This window comes from Heptranchias perlo, chromosome 11, assembly GCF_035084215.1.
Source record: "Heptranchias perlo isolate sHepPer1 chromosome 11, sHepPer1.hap1, whole genome shotgun sequence".
Lineage (NCBI taxonomy): Eukaryota > Metazoa > Chordata > Chondrichthyes > Hexanchiformes > Hexanchidae > Heptranchias > Heptranchias perlo.
The window spans coordinates 6,988,155-7,005,026 of record NC_090335.1 but is presented as its reverse complement, the minus strand read 5'-3'; the positions used below and the strand labels follow the sequence as shown (position 1 = coordinate 7,005,026).

General features: G+C 44.5%; 1 protein-coding gene across 4 annotated transcripts in view; it reads left to right on the top strand.

The window, feature by feature from the left end:
* LOC137327077 (acyl-coenzyme A thioesterase 9, mitochondrial-like) overlaps nt 1-16,872 on the top strand; it is a 75,600-nt gene that overhangs the window by 27,117 nt on the left and 31,611 nt on the right. For all 4 annotated transcript variants that reach the window (XM_067992493.1, XM_067992494.1, XM_067992491.1 and 1 more), the window contains 4 exons: nt 3,541-3,644; nt 9,007-9,080; nt 11,773-11,840; nt 13,411-13,522. In XM_067992493.1, the coding sequence (XP_067848594.1) occupies nt 3,541-3,644; nt 9,007-9,080; nt 11,773-11,840; nt 13,411-13,522 (358 nt within the window). The remainder of the gene's footprint in view (nt 1-3,540; nt 3,645-9,006; nt 9,081-11,772; nt 11,841-13,410; nt 13,523-16,872) is intronic.

The following is a 16,872-nucleotide window of genomic DNA, read 5'->3' as shown; positions in this document are numbered from 1 at the left end:
GCCCGTCCATGAGGCTGCACGGAATACTTTAATCCTAAATGTTTCTGATGCACCAACCACCCCCTGGGCTCGCTGACCTACATTGGCTCCAGGTCCGGCAACATCTCAATTTTAAAATTTTTGTCCTTGTGTTCAAATCCCACCCCCTTAACCCCCCCTCCTCTCCCCCCCCCCCCCCCCCTCCCCCACGGCCTATCCCCTCTGAATCCTCTGAGGTTTCTGCGGTCCTCCAATTCTGGTCTTTTGCACGTGGCTGATTTCCTTCGCTCCACCATTGACGGCCATAAGCTCTAGAACTCCATCTCTAAACCTCTCCGCCTCTCTACCTCGCTCCCCTTCTTTAAGTCGCTTCTTAAAACCTACCTCTTTGACCAAGCTTTTGGTCATCTGTCCTGATATCTTCTTATGTAGCTTGATGTCAAGTTTTGTTTGATAACACTCCTGTGAAACGCCCTGGAACGTTTTACTACTTTAAAGGTGCTATATAAATGCAAATTGTTGTTATCTGAGGTATCAATCTGTAATATGGCCCTTACCATTTCGTCCTACATCAAACAATTGGTGACACCCTTTTGTTATAATTTGCAATTCAGTGCTGTCAGCTTGAAACGAAATTGATAATCTTTCACGTCAAAGGAAGGGTCTGAATGAGAAGAGAAAATATGCAAACAAAATTCGCAATTTGCTAATCGTCGAGTTTAAATTATGGCAAATACCTCTACCTATAATTACAGGGCAGAAGCCTTGAAGCTCGGAGCAGATCATAAACCACCATCACGGTTTGTCATATGAATCTCTGAAATGGATAAATTCCTTGTAATTCACATGGTGCGTTAGAACCATAAACACTGACAGCAGAGAATGAGGCCGTTCGGCCCATAGGGAAGAGACGAGATTTAAAAAAAAGCACAAAGGATGAAATTCGAGGTCTAATGTCCTTTTCTCATCCTTGACTTTTCTTAAGTCCTCAATGAATCACCTATTCATAGAAAAGTTACAGCACGGAAAGAGGCCATTTGGCCAATCGAGTCTGTGCTGGCTCTATGCAAGAGCAACCCAGCTAGTCCCACTCCCCTGCCCTTTCCCCGTAGCCCTGCAAATTTTTTCCTTTCAAGTACTTATCCAGTTCCCTTTTGAAGGCCATGATTGAATCTGCCTCCACCACCCCCTCGGGCAGTGCATTCCAGATCCTAACCACTCGCTGTGTAAAAAAAAAAAGTTTTTCCTCATGTCACCTTTGGTTCTTTTGCCAATCTATGTCCTCTGATCCTTGACCCTTCTGCCAATGGGAACAGTTTCTCTCTATCTCTGTCTAGACCCTTCATGATTCCGAATACCTCTCTCAAATCTCCTCGTAACCGTCTCTGTTCCAAGGAGAACAACCCCAGCTTCTCCAGTCTATCCATGTAACTGAAGTCCCACATCCCTGGAATCATTCTAGTAAATCTCTTCTGCACCCTTTGTAAGGCCTTCACATCTTTCCTGAAGTGCAGTGCCCAGAACTGGACACAATACTCCAGTTGTGGCCGAACCAGAAGATGTTGGTGGCATTGTCCGTGAGCCTTGTAAAGGCAACTTCCCAGGGAGTTGCAATAGAGGAGACCCCTCTCAGTATCTGGGCCCATTTGTTCAGGCACTTAGTACTGTTAAAGTTAGAATTGCCATAGGGGAGGGGGGTGGGTCTTGTCTCGAGGTCCCTGCAGCAAGAGTTGGAATCTGCTCTGAATATAAATGGCGACTTTCACATTTGTAATATTTATCTTCTCACCGTTCTGTGGGCCACCAAAAAGGAGTTTGATAGGTCATTGAGTCCTGATCCTGCCAAATCACGTTCCTGGTGCGGGACATCGCCCACCGGGAGTAAACGTCAGGATTTCAGGTGTGGGGGGTTCGCCCCACAATTTTCTGCTCATCAAGTGAATGGCCAGAGAATCAGTGGGGGGGGGGGGAAAGGGGGAAGTACACCCAAGTTACTGATGTGTCATTAGGCCCGTCGAAGCTCATCCTTTGTGCTTTTCATATCTCAGCTCTTCCCTTTCTATGGCACAGACACGATGGGCCGAAAGGCCTCCTTCTCTGCTGTCAATGTCTAACATACATGTGAATTACAAGGAATTTATCCAGTTTCAGAGATTCAGGTGACAAGCCATGCCAGTGCTTTATGATCTGCTCCCAGCTCCAGTGGGTGAGGGTCTGCGCCAGGAGAGCAGTTTCGTAAAATGACCCCTGTGCAGTATAGGATGGCACGTCCCTGGCCAAGAACCTTGTCTTTCGTGACGAGAAAGTCAAGTGGATGACTTGTGAATTTCCATATCCCTACCATGGTCATGTTTAGGACGGGCTACCGTTTATAGTGGAGGTTCTTCAGGGCACTGGAGACCAGTGGGTAGCAGCATGTTCTGCTGCCTGGCCATACTGCTTCATTTTCATATTGTCTATGTATTTCAGGATGCCCACAGATCTGCCAACAGATGATTCTTGGGCTCTAAAGTGGGGTGAACCCTTTACAAGAGGGTTTTACCAATCTCTGCTGAAGAGCATCGATCTTCATTTTGACTCTTATTGAGGATAACATAAAAAATGGCGGGCTGCTGTTCTCAGCCATTTTCTGCAGTGCTGGATGCAAGTTTCATAAGATCTTTGTAACTAAATCTTCTCTGCTTATGGCCTCCATATTGCTGCAGAGACTCTGATTTGATGAGAATAGACTAGCAGTTGGCTTTAGATCTATCATGGCACCTGAAAAGGAGGTTGTCTAAGGCTAGTGTCCAGTCAACACTAATGTATGGTGCCGAGGGCTGAATCTTGATCAAGAAGCAGAGGAATGAGTTTGTTCAGTATCAGCTGGAAGGAAAGTGATCGCCCTAAAGTAATGGGAGAGAATGGCCGACATGCAGCAACAGAGCAGGTTATGGTGAGAGGATTGTGAAGGCAGGACCTTGCGTGCTGCATGATGAAAGGTTTGTGCCGTTGAAAGTTAATGGAATGAGTCCCAGATGGGAAGAGACCATGTGGAATATAAAAGCTGAGCTGCCAGAAGATCTAAATGCAAGAGGGACAACAGACAGATAGCTGTGAGGACGGGCAGAGAAGAGTCTTGTAATGACTATAGCCGGTCTGGGGATGGTGAGACTTGTTTATTTACAGGTTGATTTAACGACTTTTCTTTTCCTGTCGTGTTCTGTTAGAAAATCCTGAATGAGAGTAACTCTTCAGTGAAGGGATTTACTATAATTACAAGCCCCCAGGATTACCCTGGAACATACATTGAAATAAACCTCTAATCAGTGCAGTTCAAACAACAGGACAAAACATAACTCCTTTTCAAGTCACAGCATTTGTCCATCGTGGTCTGCGGTGACACTTCTACCAGCGGTAATTAATATTAATTGTTTTGAGATGAATGTGATGAAGTATATTCCAAAACATGAACACACTGAAGGCTGTGAGATTCTGTGTGTAATGGGCATGTGGAAGGTTCAATGGAAAGTAGTCAAAGATCTCATGTTGTCTTGTAAAATACTTTTTTCTCCTCTCTAGATCTGGTCAAAAAGGCTATACTGCCGAACTGTGACCTGAGGTTCACTGGGAATGTCACCTGGGTAGGAAAAAGTTCCATGGAAGTCCAGATGCACGTATCTCAGGTTAGATCACTCTTTAAAAATTGTCACTGGCAATCAAGGAGTTTTTCTTTCTTAATTGACAAATTTATTTTGAAGAGTTAATTTAATTTATCTTTAGCCATTAGATGTTATATCGATTAAATTGTTCTGGTAAACATATTGGAGCTGAAAATGAGTGACTGTTCCGGCAAACTCCTGTTGTAACTTGGAACGGCCACAAACTCTGCTGGGACCAGATACGCCAGGCCCCAGCTACAGGGTGAGGTTTTCTGTTTCCTCACCTGTGGGACAGAGCCTCTGCCTGCCCTACAAGGCCATCGACGTAGGGGGCAGCGACTCCCTAAGTCGGGAGTTCTTTGTGTCCCGGCCTTGTGGATTTTCTTGGTCATTCTGTTCACTTCTGTGAATTGTGTATTTGAAGTGGCCTGACCAGAGGGTGCAACCAATGGGAGCTAATACACAGATGACTCATGAAATTCTTTCTGATGGTTGTTGGGAGCACAATGATGTTCCAAGGTTGTTAAATCCCCATCCAAGGGGCAAAAAGTATACAATCACTGTCCTATGCCCGATATTATCTATATTTGCATGCAGGCAAATGATAAAAGCACTTTCAGGGTTGAGGAGACTCAGCCAACAAATATCTTATTATCCACAAGGGTATCTGGCACTCTTCAATCACAAATATTCAACTCCTTGGCTTGGCAATCACATAAATTGGCATCTGAATTGGCAAGAAACCTCAACCCCGTTCGTCACCGCTGTCTAATTCAGTTTTCTACAAAGTGATGGATTACATTAGTCTTGTTTTGACAGGCTGTAGAGAAACCTCTTGAATTCAGTCTGGTCAAAGCCATGTTGACCAGTGCATTTTAGAAGAATGACCTACTCCATACTAAAGTCCATCTTGAACAACAGAGATGGAAGCAGGCTGCCATGTTTTCTACATCAGGAACAAAGCAGTACCAGGATTGCTTGCACTTACACCAGGATTCCAGGGTACGGTAGCATAGTGGTTATATTACTGGACGAGTAATCCGGAGACCTGGACGAGTAATCCGGAGACCTGGACGAGTAATCCGGAGACCTGGACGAGTAATCCGGAGACCTGGACGAGTAATCCGGAGTCATGAGTTCAAATCCCGCCACGTCAGCTGGGGAATTTAAATTCAATTAATTAAATTCAATTAATTAAATAAAATCTGGAATTAAAATACGAGTATCAGTAATGGTGGCCATGAAACTACCGGATTGTCGTAAAAACCCATCTGGTTCACTAATGTCCTTTAGGGAAGGAAACCTGCCGTCCTTACCTGGTCTGGCCGATATGTGACTCCAGACCCACAGCAATGTGGTTGATTCTTAATTGCCCTCTGAAATGGCCTAGCAAGCCACTCAGTTGGAAAATCTCGCTTAAAAAAAAGTCACAATAAGAATAAAACCGGACGGACCACCCGGCATCAGACCACTAGGTACCGGACATGACAAAGGCAAACCAAGCCCAGTCGACCCTGCAAAGTCCTCCTCACTAACGTCTGGGGACTTGTGCCAAAATTGGGAGAGCTGTCCCACAGACTAGTCAAGCAAACAGCCTGACACAGCCATACTCACAGAATCATACCAATGTCCCAGACTCTTCCATCACCATCCCTGGGTATGTCCTGTCCCACCAGCAGGACAGACCCACCAGAGGTGGCGGTACAGTGACATACAGTCTGGAGGGAATGGCCCTGGGAGTCCTCAACATTGACTCTGGACCCCATGAAATTTCATGGCATCAGGTCAAACATGGGGAAGGAAACCTCCTGCTGATTACCACCTACCACCCTCCCTCAGCTGATGAATCAATCCTCCTCCATGTTGAACACCACTTGGAGGAAGCACTGAGGGTAGCAAGGGCACAGAATGTACTCTGGGTGCGGGACTTCAATGTCCATCACCAAGAGTGGCTCGGTAGCACCAATACTGACCGAGCCGGCCGAGTCCTAAAGGACGTAGCTGCTAGACTGGGCCTGCGGCAGGTGGTGAGCGAACCAACATGAGGGAAAAACTTATTTGACCTCGTCCTCACCAATCTACCTGTCGCAAATGCATCTGTCCATGACAGTATTGGTAGGAGCGACCACCACACAGTCCTCGTGGAGACGAAGTCCCGTCTTCGCACTGAGGACACCATCCAACGTGTTGTGTGGCACTACCACCGTGCTAAATGGGTTAGATTCAGAACAGATCTAGCAGCTTAAAACTGGGCATCCACGAGGCGCTGTGGGCCATCAGCAGCAGCAGAATTGTATTCCAGCGCAATCTGTAACCTCATGGCCCAGCATATTCCTCACTCTACCATTACCAACAAGCCAGGGGATCAACCCTGGTTCAATGAGGAGTGTAGGAGAGCAGGCCAAGAGCAGCACCAGGCATACCTAAAAATTAGGTGCCAACCTGGTGAAGCTACAACTCAGGACTACATGCATGCTAAACAGTGGAAGCAACATGCTATCGACAGAGCTAAGCAATTCCACAACCAACGGATCAGATCAAAGCTCTGCAGTCCTGCCACATCCAGTCGTGAATGATGGTGGACAATTAAACAACTAACGGGAGGAGGAGGCTCTGTAAACATCCCCATCCTCAACGATGGCGGAGTCCAACACGTGAGTGCAAAAGACAAGGCTGAAGCGTTTGCAACCATCTTCAGCCAGAAGTGCCGAGTGGATGATCCATCTTGGCCTCCTCCCGATATCCCCACCATCACAGAAGCCAGTCTTCAGCCAATTCGATTCACTCCACTTGTTATCAAGAAACGGTTGAATGCACTGGATACAGCAAAGGCTATGGGCCCTGACAACATCCCGGCTGTAATGCTGAAGACTTGTGCTCCAGAACTAGCTGCCCCTCTAGCCAAGCTGTTCCAGTACAGCTACAACACTGGCATCTACCCAACAATGTGGAAAATTGCCATGAAATTTCATGGGGTCCAGAGTCAATGTTGAGGGCTCCCAGGGCCACTCCCTCCTGATTGTACATCACTATACCTCCAGGTATGTCCTGTCCACAAAAAGCAGGATAAATCCAATCCGGCCAATTACCGCCCCATCAGTCTACTCTCAATCATCAGCAAAGTGATGGAAGGTGTCGTCGACAGTTCTATCAAGCGGCACTTACTCACCAATAACCTGCTCACCGATGCTCAGTTTGGGTTCCGCCAGGACCACTCGGCTCCACACATCATTACAGCCTTGGTCCAAACATGGAAAAAAGAGCTGAATTCCAGAGGTGAGGTGAAAGTGACTGCCCTTGACATCAAGGCAGCAAGGAGCCCTAGTAAAATTGAAATCAATGAGAATCATGAGGAAAACTCTCCAGTGGCTGGAGTCATACCTAGCACAAAGGAAGATGGTAGTGGTTGTTGGTGGCCAATCATCTCAGCCCCAGGATATTGCTGCAGGAGTTCCTCAAGGCAGTGTCCTATGCCCAACCATCTTCAGCTGCTTCATCAATGACCTTCCCTCCATCATAAGGTCAGAAATGGGGATGTTCGCTCATGATTGCACAGTGTTCAGTTCCATTCGCAACCCCTCAGATAATGAAGCAGTCCGAGCCTGCATGCAGCAAGACCTGGACAACATCCAGGCTTGGGCTGATAAGTGGCAAGTAGCATTCGCGCTAGACAAGTGCCAGGCAATGACCATCTCCAACAAGAGAGAGTCTAACCACCTCCCCTTGACCTTCAACGGCATTACCATCGCCGAATCCCCCACCATCAACATCCTGGGGGTCACCATTGACCAGAAACTTAACTGGACCAGCCATATAAATACTGTTGGCTACAAGAGCAGGTCAGATGCTGGGTATTCTGCGGCAAGTGACTCACCTCCTGACTCCCCAAAGCCTTTCCACCATCTACAGGGCACAAGTCAGGAGTGTGATGGAATACTCTCCAATTGCCTGGATGAGTGCAGCTCCAACAACACTCGAGAAGCTCGACACCATCCAGGACAAAACAGCCCACTTGATTGGCACCCCATCCACCACCCTAAACAGTCACTCCCTTCACCACCGGCGCACCGTGGCTGCAGTGTGTATCATCCACAGGATGCACTGCAGCAACTCGCCAAGGCTTCTTCGACAGCACCTCCCAAACCCGCGACCTCTACCACCTAGAAAGACAAGAGCAGCAGGCACATGGGAACACCATCACCTGCACGTTCCCCTCCAAGTCACACACCATCCCGACTTGGAAATATATCGCCGTTCCTTCGTCGTCGCTGGGTCAAAATCCTGGAACTCCCTTCCTAACAGCACTGCGGGAGAACCTTCACCACACGGACTGCAGCAGTTCAAGAAGGCGGCTCACCACCACCTTCTCAAGGGTAATTAGGGATGGGCAATAAATGCCGGCCTCGCCAGCGACGCCCACATCCCATGAACGAATAATAAAAAAAAATTCCACCAGGAGCACAATCGATGTTGCATTGAAACCTTTATTTTCCTCATCCATCCAAAAACTACATGGAATATGAGCAAGTAAACTCCAACTTCTGCCCTTGGGATCATCTCCCAGATACTTTTACTGCCTGGCATACCATCCATTGTTTATAAAACATCAAATGCAGAAATAGCCATTACTTGCTGAACTAGCGTTGGTTGGGCCAATTCATTACCCAGTGGGAAATCTGAGTTGCACTCGGATAATCAAGGGCAATTTCAAATCTTTGTGCTCCCAACAACCATCAGAGAGAATTTCATGAAACATCTGCATATTAGCTCCCATTGGCTGCACCCTCTGGTCAGGCCACTTCAAAGACACAATTCACAAAAGTGAACAGAATGACCGAGAAAATCCACAAGGTCGGGACACAAAGAACTCCCGACTTAGGGAGTCGCCGCCCCCTACGTCGATGGCCTTGTAGGGCAGGTAGAGGCTCTGTCCTATACGTTTCCCACCCCAAGAGCTAAAGAGGATACTCTGTCCCTTAATTTCCTCAAACAAATGTGATCCGTTTATCAGCTCACCAGATAAGTGATGAGAGACCAACTCAACCAAACTGGAATGCCACACCCCACTACATTAGAGATGCAGGGGTCAATGGTTGCTGGTGTGAGTGATTATGCATTGAGACAATTGTTCTGAGACATCACACATTGACTGATTTTTCACTGAAGACAAATGGGCAACCGTCCAACAAGATGATGGTGGCTGAAAAATGATGCAAAAGCTTCTTCTTCACTGTGGTTTGCACAGCTTCAGCGTGATTGACAGTAGGGATATTGATTTAGCCTCGCAATTCCTGTGTGTCAGAAAATGAAAGAAACCTTGCCATGAATTAAATTGGTTGAGTAGAATGAGATGGTATTTAATTTAACTTTGATTTTGTCTTTCAAGTATCATGATGGCTCCTACAATCCTGTCCTAGATGCTACTTTTGTGATGGTAGCACGCGATCCTGGAAACAAAAGGTAACCGATGTTGGAATTGTTATCTGAATCTAAATTTGGAGCAAGTTTATTTCATTTAATTTGTGGGCATGCTTTGTAGTGTCACCATGTGCAAGAGCAATTCCTTTTCTTTATGCATTTGAAAATCATGAATAACTCAAAATTCACGGTTTAAAGTAATGTATAGAATGTTGGACTTAAATATAAATTTAGGATTTTGCTGCTTATCCAAAAAATATTTCACCAGTATCTGTGAAAAGCTTTCTTTCACTCATGTAAAACATGTCATCGTTCACAGGTTAAAGGTCTTATATATTTATGAAAGTAACACCAAATATACAATCCTTTGTATCCTAACGTTTATTTGGGAGAAGATGTGAATTGAGTGACGGGGTTCACTAACAGTAGGGTGTTGAGAAACGCATGTTCTAAACTTTGAATGTTGGATGTGCGTCTGAGCCCGCTGTTGAGAATGATGGAGCAAAAGCAAAATGTGGGTTTGTCTGTCTGGTAGAAAGCTCTACCACTTGCCCCTTGTGATTATTTACATTGCATCATGGATCGGTCATGTCTGCAAGAGAAAGTCCCCCTATTAGATACAGCTTTCAGTGTAGTTGAGTTTGGTTTTACTTATGGAATGGAGTCATAGACAGGGGCTGATTTTCATTCCTCGTTCCACCCGACTTTGGGCAGGAGAGGAATATTAAGCAGGGAGCTTTTCTGTTTCCACTTCCATGATTTCCAGCTAGTAATGACATCAGGCGTGTAATATTTTCACCCAGATATGGGTGGGAATGGGTGTGCTTATTGTAATTAGATGCAAGTAATGCTAAATTAAGCAACATGGTTTGCATTATTTGTGCCTTAACATTGGTGGATGCAAAGACCATTGTGCATTCCTGTTGCTCAGTACTGCTAGGACATAGGATGGTGACTGATAGGAATTTTAAAGTCTCTGAAGGAGTGTTAATGATCGTTGTGGGGCGGGGTGGGGGGGTCAGTTATTCTACCTCAGCCTCGCAACTTTTATATTTTTAGACAAAAAAATAGAGGCTCCTCTATCTGCTGTGGATGCAGCTGGTCTGGTAACTGCAGTTGAGGCCTGAGGTCTGCCCAGCAATTTTCCTCTCCTCCTCCTCCTCCTCCTCCTCCTCCCCCCAACCCCCACCACTGATAGAGAGTCCCCAACAGAGGAGGTTATCCTGTGCTGGGAGCCCAGCTAAGTACTTCAGCCAGGGTCAGAGGTGGGCCATTGGATCAGGCAGAGGTCCTCTCCTCCAAACGTATGCTGACCCCCTGCCCAGGGTGAGAAATCTGCCCCTTACTGCAGATTATGGATGATAGATTTAGTAAGAACTATTCAGTGAGATCCATAGAGAGGAGGTGAGGAACTCAAGAGGATCAATGGATGAGCTCTGGGTAGAGGATTTTTAAAATTCCCTCCCAAGTCTAGTTCAAATGAATCCCAGTTACTCTCCCAAAGCTTAGCTCCCTATCTAGTTATATGCAGACCTACCATCCTGTACAAGCTTCTCATACCTGAAAATTCCTCAGTTATCTGTAATCTCAATTGCTATCCGCATTCACAAGTTTGTTGACCACTCATTCATAGAGAGGAGGTGAGGTCTGCCCAGGAATCCATTATGCTGCTCATTCTTCCCATGCCTCCAAGTAGCACTGTAACCTTCTTCAACGGCCTTTGCTTTGAAACCTGCTGACTAAGCCTTTGGTTTTTTTAGTTGCCTTGACCCTCTGTCCATGATATTCTTTGTACCTGCATGTAACGCCACTATTCAATCCACTCCTTTCATTAGCTTATCCTTCATCTTACTGATCCCTATGAAGCTCACTTTCCATGTATGTAGTCTCCTATTTCAGTAATTTATCTAGCTAAATTCTGTCTTTCTATCTTGCTAGTTCTCAGCTCGTTATTTGGTTCACCCACTCTGGGCCCTCATGTAGCCCACCTATAGTGGCCCGTGGTGTAAAATCCACATCACTGACCTGTATGGGTACTGGAACACTCAGCTTGTTCACGGCCAGGGGAAATGGTAGCTCCCAGTGCCATTGTTACCAAATTCCACCTGAAGTGATTCTTGGCTTTGTAGAGATGGTAATACACTCTCATTTAGATTCCACTGCTGTTACCAGAATTGGCTCTGCTGTTAGTGACAGTACACGTTAACAACTCTACAATGGCCCCTAGAGGGTGAAATTCCTCCTGTTAATCTTAGCCAAAAGAAATAAATTGCATTTATATAGGACCTTTCATGACCAGACATCCCAAAGCACTAGAGTGCAACCCACTTAGCTGACACCAAAAGGTGGTGTGATTACAAAATGGGCAATCTTTGTACTCAATATTTTGCTAAAATTATCAACAGGAGGAACATTCCTTTCCTTATTTAACATCTTTTTATTGGTGGGGGGAGAATCTAGTTGTTGTGGATGTGGTAAAGGAGAAAACTTCACCTACCTATATCCAGGTGATATATATCCAAAGAATGGGAAAGATCATACTAAAGGTAAATAATATAATTTAATGTTTAACAGATATGTCTGTTAGGTAGGTAGGAAAACATGATTGGTTAAATCTAATCTGACAGGAAGATTTGAACATTCAATTGTGAGAGCCAGTGGCAAGGTACAGGCATAAAAAGCTCAGTTAATAGCTGAAAGGCATTGTTAATTGTGGTTTTTTTCTCTTTTATAGTGCAGCTTTTGTCAATCCATTGAAACCTGAAGGTCCAGAGGAAGAGAATCTCTTTAAACAGGGACACTGTAAGTCGTGATAAGCCTTCACTGCCTAAACTACCCCAGTGAATGAAAGAACTTGCATTTATACAGCATTTTTCATGTCCTTAGGATGCCCAAACCATTTCACAGCCAATGCATTATTTTGAGGTATAATCGCGGTTGTTTTGTAGTCAATTTGCCCACAGCAAGGTCCAACAGACAGCAATGAGATAAATGACCAGTTAATTTTTTTTTAATGGTTTGATTGAGGGATAAATACTGGACACTTTTCTTCGAATAGTGCTGTGAAATCTTTTACATTCACCTGAATACCAAACAGGGCCTCAGTTTGACATCTCACTCAAAAGAGTGCATCATGGCCTCAGTATGGCATTGTATTGAAGTAGAACACTTCATGAAATATAGTAATATTGTGAAGTACAACACATCATGAAATATAGTAATATTGTGAAGTACAACACATCATTAAATATAGTAATATTGTGAAGTACAACACATCATGAAATATAGTAATATTGTGAAGTACAGCACGTCATGAAATACAGTAATATTGTGAAGTACAACACATCATGAAATATAGTAATATTGTGAAGTACAACACATCATGAAATATAGTAATATTGTGAAGTACAACACCATGAAATATAGTAATATTGTGAAGTACAACACATCATGAAATATAGTAATATTGTGAAGTACACATCATGAAATATAGTAATATTGTGAAGTACAACACATCATGAAATATAGTAATATTGTGAAGTACAACACATCATCACAATATTACTATATTTCATGACGTGCTGTACTTCACAATATTACGATATTTCATGATGTGTACTTCACAATATTACTATATTTCATGACGTGTTGTACTTCACAATATTACGATATTTCATGATGTGTACTTCACAATATTACTATATTTCATGATGTGTTGTACTTGAAATATAGTAATATTGTGAAGTACAACACATCATGAAATATAGTAATATTGTGAAGTACAGCACGTCATGAAATATAGTAATATTGTGAAGTACACATCATGAAATATAGTAATATTGTGAAGCACAACACGTCATGAAATATAGTAATATTGTGAAGCGCAACACGTCATGAAATATAGTAATATTGTGAAATACAACACATGAAATATAGTAATATTGTGAAGTACACATCATGAAATATAGTTTGAAGTTGAATCTTTTTTTAAATTGTTTAAGCCAATCCTTTATTTATTGTTTAACACATTTTGTGGATCCATTTCACCTCCTGTCCGGTTTGGACTTGGTCCAAGCTTGGCAGAAATAAACTTGTACATCTCTTGCGACGTTGCTTATAAATAATCCGGGGTATTTTCTGATGTTCATTGCTCCCTCGGGCAAACTCTTCCCATTTCCACATTAAGTTACTCCCTCCCCCAGCTCCTACTCTCTCATCACAATGTAGACATTTTCTGCCTCACTTGCATTATCTGGAGAAGACTTATCTTCTGCTTGTTTAACGGAGAAAGGTTATTTTTCTGTTCTCGCCTTTAAAGTAGGCAGTAAATTTACATCTGACCAAAATCAAATTTTTTATGTTAAAATTGTAGTGAACAAAACAAAACGAGCTAAGCTAAAGGAGACCTCGTTACTGAAAATGGCGCCAAATGAAGATGAAAGAAAAATTATACATGAAATGTTTCTTGAGACTCTGGATATCCAGTAAGTGGAGTTTATAGTTTGGTAAACTGCTTGGCTCCCTCTACAACTTCCTATCACCCTATCTTCACAACTCTTCCAGCCTCATATTCTCTCCCACACCCTTCAGCCTTCCAACTCTGAACTTATGTGCATTCCCCACATTATCACCACACCATTGGTGGCAAAGCCTTCAGCTACTTTGGTGCCACTCTTTGGAGCTTCCTCTGTAAAACCCTTTGCCTCTCAACTTCCTTCTCCGTCTTTAAGAATCTTCCCAAATTCCATGTTTTCAAGTAAGGTTTTGGTGAGCCACTTCTAAGCTCTCCTTCCTGTGGTTTAGCATCCATCCTTCTTATTTATTTTTATCTATTTATTTTTGCTCCCTTATCTGTAAAATGCCTTGGTATGCTTTATACATTAAAGGCACTATATAAATACAAGTCACTGTAATGGAAGAATAAAAGTGGTTTTCATTATGATGATAAACTTCCAACGATAGGTGATTACCTTGGGCTTGGTACAGTTAGATATCAAAATCTATACAGGAAATCATTCTTCCTGTTTAACTTTTCTAATTTATTTGCAGTGGTTTTCTTTCAGAGCATATTTGTTTTACGACAATGATGTGCTCATAATACATTTAACTTGGCCTGCCTTTAGCTGTCCTATGGAAACAAAACATTTTCAAGTTTAAAATGCCTTTTGAAATGAAACTCTATTGTTCCAGGTGCCGTAGCACTATACCAGCAGCAGTAAGTACCTGGATGGCTGGTTCAACAGCAACAACAACTTGCATTTATTTAGCACCTTTAACTTAGTAAAACGTCCCAAGGCGCTTCACAGGAGCGTAATCAGACACAAATTGACTCTGAGCCACATATGGAATTACTAGGACAGGTGACCAAACATTTGGTCAAAGAGGTAGGTTTTAAGGAGCGTCTTAAAGGCGGAGAGAGAGGGGGGAGAGGTTTGGGGAAGGAATTCCAGAACCATTCAACAGATGGTTGAAGGCATGGCTGTCAATGGTGGGGCGAAGGAAGTGGGGGTGCACAAGAGGCCAGAGCTGGAGAAACGCAGAGTTCTAGGAGGGTTGTAGGGCTGGAGGAGTTAGAGATAGGGAGGGGCAAGGCCATGGAGGGATTTGAACACGAGGATGAGAATTTTAAAATCAACGCATTGGTGGTCTGGGATGTATGTCAGCAAGCACAGGGGTGATGGGTAAACGGAACTTGGTACGAGTTAGGAGTTTTGGATGAGCTTAAGTTTATGGAGGGTGGAAGATGGGAGGCTAGTCAGGAAAGCATTGGAATAGTCGAGTTTGTAGATAAAAGCATGAATGAAAGTTTCAGCAGCAGATGGGCTGAGGCAGGAACCTCAGAGACGGAGACGGGTGATATTGGAAGTAGGCGAGTGGTGATGAAGAGGACATGGAGTTGGAAGCTCAGCTCAGGGTCAGATAGAACGACGAGGAACAGTGTGGTTCAGCCTGAGACAATGGCTAGAGAGGATGATGGAATAGGTTGCTGGCGAAAGGAGTTTGTGGCGAGGACTGAGGTCTTCCCAATGTTTAGTTAGAGGAAATTTTGGCTCATCCAATACTTCATGTCAGACAAGCAGTTTGATAGTACAGAAGCAGTGGAGAGGCCGAAAGAGATGGTGATGAGGTAGAGCTGGGTGTCGGCAGCGTACATGTGGAACCTGAGATGTTGAGGGTGATGTCGCTGAGGTGCAGCATGTAGATGAGAAATAGGAGGAGGCCAAGGATAGATCCCTGGAGGATAGATCCCTAGAGATAACAATGCTGGAGCGGGAAGAAAAGCCATTGCAGGGGGATGCCTGGCTATGACAGGATAGGTAAGAGTGGAACCAGGTGAGGGTAGTCCCACTCAGCTGGACAACGGAGGAGATGCATTGGAGAAGGATGGTGTGGTTAATGTCAAAGGCTGCAGACGGGTCGAGAAGGATGAGGAGGGTCACAGTCACAGAGGATGTCATTTGTGACTTTAATTAGCACCATTTCGGTACTGTGGCAGGGGCGAAAAGCTGGTTGGAGAGGTTCAAACATTAAGTTGCGGCAAAGATGGGCGTGGATTTGGGAGGCGACAACGGGTACAGGGGTGGACGGGAATGCTGGGGAACCAGTCCAGAGACCCATTCCCTTTCTTGGTTCACTTTCCAGAACCACAATGACTTTCTCCCTCCCTGTCGGTCCCGTAGCCTGTCGGTCCCGTAGCCTGTCGGTCCCGTAGCCTGTCGGTCCCGTAGCCTGTCGGTCCCGTAGCCTGTCGGTCCCGTAGCCTGTCGGTCCCGTAGCCTGTCGGTCCCGTAGCCTGTCACGTGCTCAGGGTTTGGCTAAACCCTGAGCTCTGTCACTTCCATTCCCGATTCCTCTAGACAATGTTTCAGCTCCTCACATTCCTTCTCTCACTGATCATTTTAGGGCCTTTCCATAACTTAGATTTTGTGCCCTCTGTTCTGACATTTGATTCTTCAATAGTTGAGAATCCTTCAGCCATCGGACAGTCTGACTGAATGTACATTTCAATTCCTCATTCCCTGCCTACAACTCTGTTACCTAATTCTTCAATATCTCATTCTCACTTTCGAGAGGGCCCCTTCCTACAGAGACTTTTAAACATTCCCCAAGCTCTGGTATTTCATTTCCTGCAGCTGTTTAACCCTTTGCTATTGCTTTCTACACTGAGGTTTAAGTTCTCTACTTCCTATTGGCAGGTGGTCTTTACCAAGGCCTGGCCTCTGCAGCGCCAAGAATAGACTGCTAGCCATAGTGGGCTTTGTGTCACAGAGCAAGCCTACCAGATGCTCAGTGATGTTGTCGGCCGGGTTTCTTGATCCCAGTAGTTCCTCTACTTTCAGGACCGGTTCCTCGTGGACCTAAATACTTATCGATTTGATCCCTAATCTTATCCACTTTCGACGGTAGTCGATACCAGCAATATTTACTTATGATTAATCTTCTGTCTATGAAGGCTGATCCTTCCCCTGACAGGTACGGAACACTAAACAAGTCATTTTTAGAGTCCTCTCTTCACTCTCCATTTTTGTCAGATTTTAGCCACTTGACTAATGTTATTAATTACTAGTCCCAAGAGTCCAGTGTCACCAACTTTAATACTTCATTAGGAAATACAAGAATTAGCTTCTGCCTTATCATATATTGATATATCAGTCATAGTAAACATGCAAGTCCCACGCGTCCATTGTAACTTAGGGCAGGTCAGCTCGCTGGCTGGAACCTCAGATGCCCTGAGGTTGAGCTCTAGTGTCTTAAGTCTAAGCTGCACCCACCAGGCCACCAGAGTACACCAACCTTTATACTTCTCCCCCAGCACACTCACTTCTTTCACAGG